This window comes from Ictidomys tridecemlineatus, chromosome 7 (genome assembly GCF_052094955.1).
Source record: "Ictidomys tridecemlineatus isolate mIctTri1 chromosome 7, mIctTri1.hap1, whole genome shotgun sequence".
In the NCBI taxonomy this organism is placed as follows: domain Eukaryota; kingdom Metazoa; phylum Chordata; class Mammalia; order Rodentia; family Sciuridae; genus Ictidomys; species Ictidomys tridecemlineatus.
In genome coordinates this window covers 32,426,258-32,439,870 of record NC_135483.1, presented here as the reverse complement: position 1 = coordinate 32,439,870, position 13,613 = coordinate 32,426,258, and the positions used below count along the sequence as shown (strand labels likewise).

The 13,613-nt window shown below is 29.5% G+C and overlaps 1 protein-coding gene across 49 annotated transcripts in view; it reads left to right on the top strand.

Annotated features, from left to right (window-relative positions):
* Rims2 (regulating synaptic membrane exocytosis 2) overlaps nucleotides 1–13,613 on the top strand; it is a 559,411-nt gene that overhangs the window by 423,901 nt on the left and 121,897 nt on the right. For 37 of the 49 annotated variants that reach the window (XM_005316267.4, XM_005316266.4, XM_078016822.1 and 34 more), the window contains one exon: nucleotides 4,434–4,534. The exons of the other annotated variants lie outside the window; for them this stretch is intronic. In XM_005316267.4, the coding sequence (XP_005316324.2) occupies nucleotides 4,434–4,534 (101 nt within the window). The remainder of the gene's footprint in view (nucleotides 1–4,433; nucleotides 4,535–13,613) is intronic. 49 annotated transcript variants of the gene reach the window in all.

Genomic DNA, 13,613 nt, shown 5'->3' with positions numbered 1-13,613 from the left:
AAGATGACTGAATTAGCAGTCCTGTGTATTACAGTATTCAACTTCATCGTGAATCACAGCACTGCCAAACCTGTGTACTTTGTTCAAAGTAGTTTAGGGGATGAAGTTACTCTGGGACCACAAGAGCATTGTGTGTGTGTGTGTGTGTGTGTGTGTGTGTGTGTGTGTGTGTGTGTGTGTGTATCTGGAAGAGCAAAATCAAAACTATTACTGTTTGCAGTGTACTATAGAAATCACAGAAGGTGAGCTGATGATCTTTGTATTGTACATGCAAATGCTGACTCTTACACATTCACTGGCTTGATGCTACCTAATTTGGACATGTTCAGCTAGGTCTTTGAATTAGAAGTCCATGTATATGTTAACTTTTTTTTGCATCAATATGACTTTAACTTTCTGGATATATTAAATATTTTTTTAAGTTCAAAATAATCATAGACTTAGTTTATTGATTTAAGAACAAGTAAACCTCTGTGTGTGTGTGTGTGTGGTGCCGGGGATTAAACCCAAGCATTCTACCATTGAGTTATAGTCCAAGACACAAAGTAATCCTCTTAAATGGCTTGTATCAAAATAAATAACTTTCAGAATATAGGTTATGATTTTAAGGAACACATTAAATTAGGATGAACGTGTTCCTGAAAATGGATAAAGAGCTTTAAGTTTGAGAAAAACAAGTAATTTGAGATATTTATAAATTCTAGAACATTCAGATTTAACACCTTTTTGTTCTGTGGCTTAAATTTTTTAAAGTAGAAAAAAGGCCATGAATAATTCAAATGCATTATAATAAAGCCAATAATAATATAAGTTTTGATAAAATGCAGTTTATCTTGTAGAAATACTAAAACTAATGGAATTCAAGAGGATTTGTATAAACATATATATATATATACATATATATATATTTATATTGAAAAATGCAGAGCTGTTTTTGGTATTTATGAAACAGGAAAATATTTTCTTAGTTTACTTAGATAATAATTTATACTTATAAGATTTTTAGATAACATGAATATTACCTTAATACATTAACAGATTATCACTTGGATAGACACAAATATACAAACTTCTGTTGTAAAGGTATTTGTCCAAGAAATCTGATTGTCACATTACCTTCTTAATCACATTTAATACAATTTGAAAGTGATTTAATATTTTATTTGCTTTCAAACATATAATGACTAATTTTAAAGTATACTCAAATTTCAAAACTGAATCAAACCACTAAGATATCTTAACCATTGTTTATCACACAGAAGAATATGAACCTTAGAGATGCCTAAATAAATTTGCCTTCTAAACCTATAACCATCATTTCCCCAAATGTCTTAGAAAATTCTGAGACTACTTCAGAAAGAAATTAACAGATAAAAGGTGGGGAGGAAATTTAGTAAGTGTTCTGTGGTCAAGTAATTATTTTGTATTGCAGGCTATGCAAATTTGTACTGTGACTCAGAGAAAGAGAACAAAAATCTTCCACTTCATCACTTAATTTCCTTTTATAGAGTAGGCATAGGATAATAATTGAAAGAAAGTTTAGTAATTATGTGGTCCATTTCTCAATGAGTAAACAGCCCTTCTATTTGCATTGATTCCTTTAAGTTGTTTTTCATTCCAGTGAGGAAAAAAAACTTAATGAAACCAAAATACTATTTCTGTACTATTTTCCATAGGTAGAGCAAAGGACCAGCATAGAAAAATGCACTTGCTAGTGAAGAATTCTCTAAGATGGATTTCTGTATCATAGGAGATCTTCCTCTTAAGAATGTTTTTCTTTGTAGACTTTTTCTTAACAGAAATGGGTTATAAATATGTAGAAAAGGAATACAAGATTTCATATGAGCCAAACAATTTTCAAGAGGCTTGTTTGGTTATTATTTGCCCAATGAATATTCTCCTAAAGTAATTTAAAGCTATATATTAAAAGCATATTTACTGAAGTTTATTGAGTAAAATGGCTCATTGAGATTTCATTAGTTAAGGCTATATTCAGGAATTTTCTGTTTGGGGACCATCAATAAATGATAATTGGATCTGGAGATGAGAGATCTATTTCAAATTGGAGTTTAATTGATATATTCACATGGTTATATCACTTGATTTGCATCTTTGCTTACATAGCAAATGTAGATTAATATTCTTATGTCTCCTAGTGTTCTTTTAAATATGAATGATGTTAAATAAGTCTTATTCTACCTAATTTAAAAACCATTACTATGGAGAAAGGCAGGTTTGCAAGCAACATTAAGTCATTGTGTAAAAGTCCAAATCCTGCACCATGCTTGTTCTGTAAATATGGTTTTATTGTTTGTACATTGTCTACAGGCTCACTCATTTGTTTATGCACTGTTTACAGCTACTTGCATGCTACAAGTAGCAGAATTGTAGCAGAGTAACTGGTTGAATAATTCCAGAAAGTCTACAGAATTTGCTACTGAACTCTTTGCAGAAAAAGTTTGCCAGCTACTGGAAGTGTATTATCTAGTAATCAGAAAGAGCTTAATGGAGCTGCTGTAGGAGGTTGCCATCCAGAAAGTGGTCCAATTGTCATAACATGTATATGTTTGTCTGTGTGTATATCTATATAGCTATATCTGTATGTGTCTAAACTTCCTTATCAACCAGTACTATTCATATTTGACACTTTATTTTTCTACAGTAATAGCAAAATGAAAGTTGTTTGGGGGACCTCCCACTCAGTTTAGCTAATACTTTTTTGTATACATACATTTTTTGATGCTGAACTAGTATATTTTTTATTCTCTTGTCATTGGAGAAAATAAATATTTTTATTTTTATGAAAATATCTCTTGAGGTACAAACAATTCCACAATTGTAGTTTTATAGACTAATAGGTATACTTGACTATATTTCACATTTATACCATGGAGGCACTCACCTGGTTTTATGATTAATATTAGCATGATATTAATATTCTGTTTTAAAATTTGACAGTCAATCAAATTGTTATTAAAATATGGCTATTAATAGTTTATTAACTACTTATTAAATAGTTGAGTCAAATTTACTGGCATATTTAGAAGTCATATTATGTGAACTCTATACAAATGGTTATCCAAGATTTTCTTATTTATTTCAAGATATTTTCTTTTTATATTACTTCAATTAATCAGTTTTTACTTACTATTTGTAACTAGCAAGAATTATCTAATATACAGCAACATTTTTGCAGGGCAGGGAGTAATATTTAAAAATTAAAATATTAAAAAATTAAAATATTGGTTCAGAAGAGGATACTGTAACCTCTAATTATGCTAGAATATTTTCAATTCCATTCTTCTTTGTTGCTATTTTTTAAATCACGTAAGTATTAAAATATTCATTTTTTAATAGATACACTTTTGTCTGAATAACTTTATTGCAGCTTTAAAATAAGGGGTTATATACATCTGGTAAAAGGTACATTTTTACCTGAATACACAGTGTTTGTGAATTTACACAATGACATTTTATTATGGCTAATCTTTTAAACCTATTAAGCTTATTTTTTCTACTACATAAATGTATAGTATATAATTGAGATTTTTGTTCTTCCGTTATATGTATTTATGAGAAATTGAATTTTCCTACAAAATCTCTTAATAAAAATTATAAATATACTTTTAAGATTTTTCATATTTGCTAGGATTTGCTAACTGAATTTAGCTCATATTCCAACCAAAGTTTTCAAAGACCCTTTGATTTCTATAATTGATTGGTTTTGAGGTTGAACAAGTTACACAGGCCATTGATATTGTTTAATGATAGGTTCACCCTTTCCATTTTCATCTCCTTGCACCTATTTTTTTAAAATTGATTTCAGTAATACTTTGTGCCTTTACTGGCCATCTTATGTTTGCAGGAGTAGTATTCCAAGGGCCTCTTTCTGGATTCTAGTTCTAGAAAATTCTAATTAAAAACTTCTTTATAAATGGATCCACTTGTATGTTCTGGAATAACCTGCTTAAATATATGGCCTAAATTTTATGATAATAGTTCCTAAACTTGTATTTGAACCCAGTTTGGCTTACTGAAAACTTTGTCATCACTGAATAAATCTTGATGAATTAAAAGTCAAAGTTCTTATACTGTTATTGTTATCAAATATGTATGTTATCTAATATATTTTCCTGGATGTAGATGTACCAGAAAATGTTTTCTATCTATTTTGGAAGATTTACTGTCTTTCCTTAAATCAGTTTACATTTTATCTAGATTAAAATTATTTTTACATATTTCAAAATCATACTTACATTTACCAAATTTCAAACTTTGAATAAATCTAAAAAATAATGACATTTAATTTGTATATACTACTTTGGGTGAAAGTAATATATTAGTCTATCATTTCTTCTTTTATGCATCCTATAAGTAGGAGTCAGATAAAAAGAACTAAACATTAATTTTATGGGTTTTTTTCTACTCGATAGGTGCTATGGATATAGAGGAGAGAAATCGCCAAATGAAAATTAACAAATACAAACAGGTAGCCGGATCAGATTCCAGACTGGAACAAGATTACCATTCAAAGGCAAGACATTTTTCTTTTTAAAAGTTGTAAAATAATCAATTAATCATATGAAGCCATTAGATTCTTTCATACTACTGAATACAGATTAGTCAGACACAAACAGCAGTGGCCCCATGATATTATTAAGTGTTAAAATTTTTGTGTTTGTATATTAGCTCTTAGGGATAGACTTTGACTTATTAAAAAAGATTAGTATATAGTATAGGACATTAAAGATCTGAACAATAAACAGACTTTTTCATTTTATAAAATCTGAAACCTCTCAAAAATGTTTAGGAAGAATTATTATCTTCTTTGATTTCTTACTAATTGTTTTCTTTATAGATTTTAGTTAAATATGGCTTACTATTGAGTTACTGAAACAAATTATATACTATTGAAGTATGATTAGTAATTGAAAAGATCTTTTAGTAAGAATTTTTTGAGCTACTTTTTTTGGGAATAAGTTGAGGTATGAATTCTAGCAAAGAAGAAAATAAAGACTTACTTCATTGCCCTTTCTCTTCATGTCCTTTGTTTTCAAATTGTTTTTGATTCATGACAGGATTGTATATCATGAGTATCATGTGTACTGTATTACACATGATACTCTAAATAATAGTGTGAAAGCAGAAGATGATATATCAAGAGAAAATAAAGTCAGGACAAAACATATTAAATTCCGAAGTGAAGTTTGTGGACAAAATACATAGTGTGAGCTATTATACACCTGTGTCTTGTGAGGCATGTGTTTTGACCTTGAACTTCCTAACACCAGCAAATGCAGAAAGGAAATTATCAGCTATATGATTTACATTGCTCATACAATTAAAAACAATTTCATTAGAAGCAATAACAATGATTCTTGACAGAATTTTATTACAGGGCTATCAACCAAAGAAATACTATAAGCATAGATAAGAATATTTTTCTCTGAAATAAATTTGGATTCCACTCCAATTTATGGATAAATGAATGTTTAAGTCCTCAAAATTGCGTAACTTTTGACACCAACCATTGTTAAGTTGGGAATAAAATTCTATGTATTAGCAAAGAACTAATTATACTAAGAAATAAAATTTCTTATGTATTCTGTAAAGTAATGGTTTTTATAGTTTCGGAGCAGTAGCATCTTCATCACCTGGATGTTTTGGAAGCAGTTCTCTGGGCTGTCTCCAGACCTGTGGAATCAAAATTCTCTGGTTGGGGTCCCTGTTGGGAGTTTCTGATATAAACTAAAGCTTCAAAACTAGTTATCTAACCTAAGCAGATTGTGAAATTCACTTTTAGATAATTGGAGTTGAATTTCTTAATTACAGTTTTAGCTCGAAGCCAGACATAAGTACTGTTATCAAAAAATGGAGACAAATTTAGCCAGGCGTGGTGGCTCAGGCCTGTAATCCTAGAGGCTCCAGAGACTGAGGCAGGAAGATATCAAGTTCAAAGCCAGCCTTAGCAAGAGTAAGGTGCTAAGCAACTCAGTGAGACACTGTCTTTAAATAAAAATACAAAAAAATAGGACTGGAGATGTGGCTCAATGGCCGAGTGCCCCTGAGTTTGATCCATGGTACAAAAAAAAAAAAAAAAAAAAAGATCAATTTAGAGACTAAATCATTTGACATTTTTGTAAAGCTTCTTACAGGTTCTAACAAATCCTATCATTCTATTTTCTATTGCTGGAATTATGTAGTCAGCTTATTCTAAAATATAATCAAGTCATGAAAGTACAATTTTTTTAAAGGGTCCAAAACAAAATGCTATTTTGTATTTCTACAAATTATTTCCTGATGTCGAATTGTCTTGCTGGGTGACCTATCTCCCTATCATCCCTAGGTTGATCTTCTTTAAAGGCAGAAAAAAGAATTATAGAGGATTCCTCTTTAGTAAAGGGCACAGATAGATAGATAGATAGATAGATAGATAGATAGATTGATAGATTGATTAAATTATTATTAGTTTCTATACTAACAGTTTCTCAGATTAAAATTTTTAACATCATCCCTCTCTTTTTGTTGAGGGGTGCTTAGCTTGTATTTCCATTCTTTACTTCCTTATTTTGATTTAAAATATCAATTATGGAGTCCACTGTAGAGCTCTGTGTTTTTAAATATAAAGTCTTATTCCTGAAAAAAAATCATTTAATAAATAAAAGTACTGTTATACAGTAGCACAGGGATAAAGGTGTCTCCCCAATGGGTTCCTGGTGCAGGTTACTAAAATAAATAACCTTCCCAAGTTCACATAGCTAAGTCATGGAAAGTATTATTTATTGCTAATTTGAAATAACTGGGATGATATCTAAAGCCTCAACATATGAGCATATGCTATATACTTCTTAGCTATATTCCTGAAGTTTCAATAAAGTGATTACAAAGCTTTGTATGGAATCTAATTGAATGCTAGCCTAGGTTTTTAAAAAAACTACAGTTCACATTCTAACTTATATTACTTCTCTAAAATTCTCAGTACTTCTTTATGGATAGTTGTAAATAATTCTTACTAAGTTTAAGAGAAAAATTTTAGTTACTCTCCATGAAAACATGCAGAGAACAAAACCTATTAAGGTACTATCCTCATAAGACAATTTTATGTAGTTTTAATAAGAGTAGCAAAAGGCATATGCAGACAGATTTCAAGTTAATCAGTGAATAATTCCTTAGGGATTTTCTCTGAGAAATTCAACTCAAATTTGGTTTTAACTGTGTAGTTCATATACTTTTTCTACCTGTTATTCTTTATCCCAACTTGAATGTAATTCATCAGTTGTATTTTAGGCATCAACTAATATTTTTTCTATAAGATCAGTTTTCTCTTCGTAGTTAAGAAATATGATTTATTAAAAATAAAAGCATAAATTATAGTTTACCCTAGGCCAACTACTCTTCTATGTTTAATATAATGATAAATTAATATAATCCTCAATAATTTAAAGTCAAATAATGTGTTCTTATTTATACATGAAAATTAATTTGAAGAATCTTATATTTATTTAACATTTGTTTTTTAAATTAGCTACATTTAATATTTTTAAAAATTCCAGAAGCAATATTGTTATGATGATATTTTTAAGGTGGTTCATAGCATTTCAACAGATGCTATACAGTTCATTATTACAATAGTTATTGGAAATCAAAGCTTATTTTTTTGTAGTAACATGCTCTTTTTTAAAAAGAGCATTTATTGGAAATCTTCCTCCAAAATCATCACAAAAGTATCCTACTCTTACAACACTCATAATTTTAAAAGTTTCTGATTTTTCGCCTCTAGAATTCAGAAGCAATATAACCCATGAGTTGTTCTTAACATTTCAGTAGAGGCCCTAAGCCTATGATAATCCATTTAACCTATTATCTCATAGAACAAGTTAGCATTCTAGAAGTACAGGACAGTGTAGTAAAAAAAAAAAAAAAAAGAGTTTCTTCCCTATATGCATGCCTGATCACAGACATTTCTCATCTATATCCTATTAACTATTTTCCCGGGTTTCTAGTTGTTAAGCACTCATTCACAGATCTCAAAGACATATTCAGGAAAGGAATCCAAATAAACTAGCTTAAATAAATATGAATATAACAGATATATTTTTAGAAAGCCTTTGCAAATACATATAAAACTAAAATTGATGAAATTATACACTATCAATATAAAATATTTCAGACAGTTAAAGACAAATTACTTTTGGCAAGTAGACTGCCATTTAACTAGACAGTCTTACTTTATTAGACTTTATTCTCTTCTCAACACTGAGAAGACACATAGAATATGTGATACACACATATACTATCTAGCTTTGAGCCAGAGAATTTCTGTTTTCCATGTTTTATGATAGAAACAACCATGGTTTACTTCTTCCTTATCTTAATAGGAATAAAAATAAAAATATAAAAGACCTATAGTTTACGACTTTGTAATTACAGTGAACTTTTAGAAATTTTATATTTTAAGCTTAATCTTTGATTTTGAACATTTCTGACTTTAGTTTTCTTTTTTCCCTTAACATCTTGTATTAGTTTGCTAGGGATGTCATAATAAAATAACATAGACTAGGTGGTTTAAACATGGGAATTTATTTTCTCACGGTTTTTGGAGGCTAAAAATTCAAGATCAAAGTTTCACCATGGTCAGTTCCTTCTGAGGCCTTGCTTCTTAGCTTTCAGATAGCTGCTTACTTGCTGTATCCTTAACATGGTCTTCTCTCTGTTTAGGTCTGTGTTCTATCTCAGTATTTCATAAGGACACCAATCAGATTGAATTAGAGTCCACCAAAGTGACCTCAATTTACCTAAAATGCCTCTGAAAAGCCTTTTCTCCAAATACTCTCACATTCAGAGGTAGATGGCTTTAATATATAAATCTGGGAAGAACTTAATTCAGTTCATAACACATCTCCACAAAGTAGCTAATGGTCTTCTAAATTAATGCTTTAATGTATTTTGTAAGCAAATTTGATTGTTTTGAACATTTCAGTCTCTTTGATTTTTGTTGCTTTTCTCTTTCTATTTCTTGGTGTTTTTCCAACTACATTTTCAGGTCTTTGGAGATAAAAAAATATTGTGGTTTTGTGTTTGCAAGTTTATTTTTAAAATGATCTTTCTGAAATCATAAAACACATTTAAATATGGTTTTCCTAGCTATAATTTCATGCTGACATTCACGCATGAGTTCAATTCTTTACATTTAGTTGTGAATTTCTACCTCATACCATGTTGTCATATTTCAGATTAGGATGTATAAAAGAAATATCTTTTTGTTATGAAGAAGTCATTTCAGATGACTAAGACAGCACCTTATGTGTTAGATTACAGTATAAAATAAATGATAAATTGTTATTTTTTCCCTTTTAGTAGATATGTTTCTAAAAACTAGCAAAAGAAAGAATTTTAAATTATATCTGGCTACCTGCAGTTAAAAGTACCAATCTATGGAAAATAGCTGCTGTTGCCAAGAGTACAATTTCTTTCTGTATATTGCCTAAGAATACACAGGAGTAACATTTTCTTTTTACTTCCAACAGGAAAAAAAGAGTTTTCACATTTGCTTTTATCAATCCTTCAGAGATAGTTTTACTAACAATTATAGTACCTTACTGGAGATGAATGATGTAGATCATAGAATGGGGTGAGATCTTGCTGTATGAAATCAAGGAGGATATGGGAAATAAAGAAAGAACAAATGTGATGAAATACTATAGAATTATTCTTTCCAATCTTATTCCATTTAGGCTAATAGGATTAAATATGATTTGTTAATAAACCAAATATAAGAATATCCAAAATGTAAAAACATATATACCTTCTGATACAACTATAGTACTTACCCCTCAAAAATTATAGTTTCTGTTTTACATGCTGAGAATTTTCTTATCTTTCATATTAAGCTTTATATTTCTTGATAATTTGGACTATATTTCGTTTATATTTGTAGTCTTTTCAGTGGCAGATATTTTGCCTTCATCATAATAAGTTCCCAGTAGGATTTTTTTCCACGGGGTGGGGTGAGGGGCAGGGGCGGGTAGTCAGTGAAAATGGATTGGTTATGGAGGGAAAACTGAAATGGTAAAGGGTAGGAACATTTAGAAAAGTTTTTAGATATAGTTAATTTTAAACATTTGGTATCAATATTAGGACAAACTATGGTCTTCAGGGGAAGGTTATGGTGTAAGAGAAATTTTCTAATGGGCACATGATTATTGATTTTTCTTTTTAAAAAATATTTATTTTTTTTAGTTGAAGTTGGACATAATACATTTATTTTATTTTCATGTGTGCTAAGGATCGAGTCCAGGGCCTCATATGTGCTAGGCAAGCACTCTACCGCTGAGCCACAACCCCAGCCCAGATTATTGATTTTTCATCAAGAGTTAATCATAGTAGAATAGTGGGAAAGATTGGACAGATTTGAGTTTTAATTTTTATTTTATAACATATGATAAGACTTTGGACAAGTTGCTTGATAGTTGCTCATATCCCAGATATTTTTTTTATTTGCAAATTAAGGAACACTTGTAATATATAAGTACTCCACACATAGTTCATACTTTCATTATATATTAACACTTGGATTTTTAGGAAATCTCATTTCTAATTAAGGAAATCATTTGATCTCTTAGCCTAATTTTTGAAATTAGTTTTGAAGTAGATTTTTTATATATTTTTTCTTTTAATTCTAATGTTATTAGAAGTAATCTCACAAATGCTTGAATCTATATACTTTTTCATGAGCTTATTGTATAATAATTATGGTTTAGAGAGATGAACTTATTATATAATAATTAATTAACAAATTAATTTTATATGTAAAAAAGCTGTTATTTTTCTTAAATAACTCATAGCTAAGTTTGAATTTACACCTATGTCAAAACCTTTATTCAGTAAGGGGCTCACCTAGGACAACATGGAGTCATTCCCATCTATAACTTCAGGTTAATTCAGTTCATTATAATTTGAATATAATTTCGTTACATAATAACTTTGTAATTGTTCTTCATTTGGAAAGACTAAATTCTTCGAAAAATGAATCTACTAATGTTTTACCAAACACTCATAAATTTGATTATTTCTATTTTATTAACTTTGAAGTTTGTAAAATAATGCTCCAGTCTTATAATGATATAATTAAACTTGGAATATGTTTCATATTAGGAATTTTTGGCTGGTGGTACCTTCAGAGAATAGAAAGAGTATACAATATTAGAAATGTTACCTGTAATTAGTATAGCTCTAGGCCAATTGCATGGGAGTAATGGTAGTTATTCTTTATTTATTTAACATATGAAGTAGAAATGAGAAAGAAAGAAAGAGAGAGAGAGAGAGAGAGAGAGAGAGAGAAAGAAAGAGAGAGAGAAAGGAAGGAAGGAAGGAAGGAAGGAAGGAAGGAAGGAAGGAAGGAAGGAAGGAAGGAAGGAAGGAAGGAAGGAAAGAAGGAAGGAGCCTGTGAGTGGAATTCTATTCTGATGGATGAACTAAAACCTGCTAGTACAACACAATTTCCTAACAAAGAAGATGCCTATAATTTTATGATTGAACATTTTCAGATTATTTTCATAACTAGAAATGCTTACAATCAAGCTAAGACTCCAAAGCATAGTCATAAAAGAAAATATTATTTCTAGCTGGACATAATGGTACATAGCTACAATCCCAGCTACTCCAGAGGATGAGATGACAGGATCACTCTAGGGCACAGTTTGAGACTAGCCTAGGCAACAGTGAGACCCCAATCACCAAGAAAATAAAAAGAAGAAGAGGAAAATTTTCCATTTTATTAAGCTTTTTTCCCATTTTCTGACCCCTCCTTTTCCCAGCTCCCCAAATCACCTAAATTTTAAACAGTTATGGAAGTTATTTAAATATTATATAAAACATCTCTTTTTCAAGTTTATTTGTATGTTATCATTTTGGTTTCTGTAAGGTTAACTTTCTTCAAATCCATCTAGTTCTACTTGTAATAAGTGTTATTTAGTGTCTTTGTATTCTGATTATACACATCATTTTAGGTAGATTTCTCAACATTTTAGAAAAGGAAAGAAATCTTTAAAATATATATACTTAAAGTAGAAAACAATATGCAACTATTTTAAAAATAAATGACTTTAGTTCTAAATTTGTTTTCCTAGTGTCTTATTAAAAGTGAGGCAAATTACAGTTGGCGGTTTTTTTAATGAAAAGGAAAAGACATTAATACTAACAACTCATACAATCAATAAATTCCCTTCATTTTTCTTTGTTTCTCAGTGTTTTCCTCTGTATTATGAGAAAAGTTAGATGAAATCTCCTCAGAGGTTTTCTTTAGATTTAAAATATTGATTTTTTTTAATTGACAATGATGAGTGTATGACTCAAAAGTATGCTTCAGCACCAAATTATGTTCCTGGACCTTTCTCTTAAACAAACATGATTATCTTAGTTGTCTTTTGCATATCTGAACATATTTTGTAATCTCAGTGGAAGACGTATGAACACTAAAACCTTGTTTAAGGAACAGATTGTAGTATTTTAGGGTGGAAATATACAACAAATTTGGATACATAAAAGGAAAAGAGTGGAAAAGTTAGCTGGGACCAAATTTTAAAGGACTTCGAATCTCTCATTTAATTTATAAAATATTGTTTTATACTACACTATTTTTATGTTCTTCTACATTATTTTAATGTCTTCTATTTTAATATCTATATTATTTTAATTTCTATAATTATATATTACTTTTCTATATTTTATAACTCATAGAATTATAGATTTATACTATTTGAAAAAATTTGTGCTTTTAAAAGATTTCTCTAATGGTATATTTAAGATATATTTGGAAGGAGATTAAATAAATTCCTTTAGAGACTATTCTATAATCCAGGCAAGAGGTAATTATTTATCTTTGCTCCTGATTTGACTGTTGACTTCATCCCAAATGGCCTTTGTGTAGACACAACTAATGTCTTCTTACAAAGGTTAAAAATAGTGGACTTCTTTCTAATTTTCAACAGAATGTAATTATTTATGCCCTATACCTTAATTTTACTAAGGTCAGGGCAATTCTGGGGCCCTTTTGTTTTTTTCAATACCATATAGCTATTCAGGATATTATTTAGACTTAATTTTCTTGTATACAAGTACCTTAAATTATGCAATTACCTTCTATTATTCTAATATTTGACTGGGAACCCCAACTTTACACTCACAACCTGTAAATTTTGTATTTATGCCTGCTTCCAATTACCAGAGCATTGGTTCTATTGCTCTGTTCTCATGTCTTATGTTGATTGCAACTTTTGAGATGCTAGCTTGCTATTGATACCTGTAGTAATATCTATACCTTGTTTCCAATAAGTATACTAATGTTCTTTAACAAATTATAAAAGTTACATAGTAAGCCATGTAATATTAGATGGTTACAAAAGACCAAGTGTCATGAATTTTTGTGGTTAGGGAGCATTTATTTATGAGTTTTCTTAATTCTATCTAGATTTTACAGGTTTCTTATCTGAATTCTTGGGTAGAGAATTATTTAATCATAATAATGATATTAGTGTTTTAATAATGTCTAGGCACTTAAGTTTGAACTATCAGTAGGAATTTTGTTCCACCCTTTCTTGAATTTGATATAAATG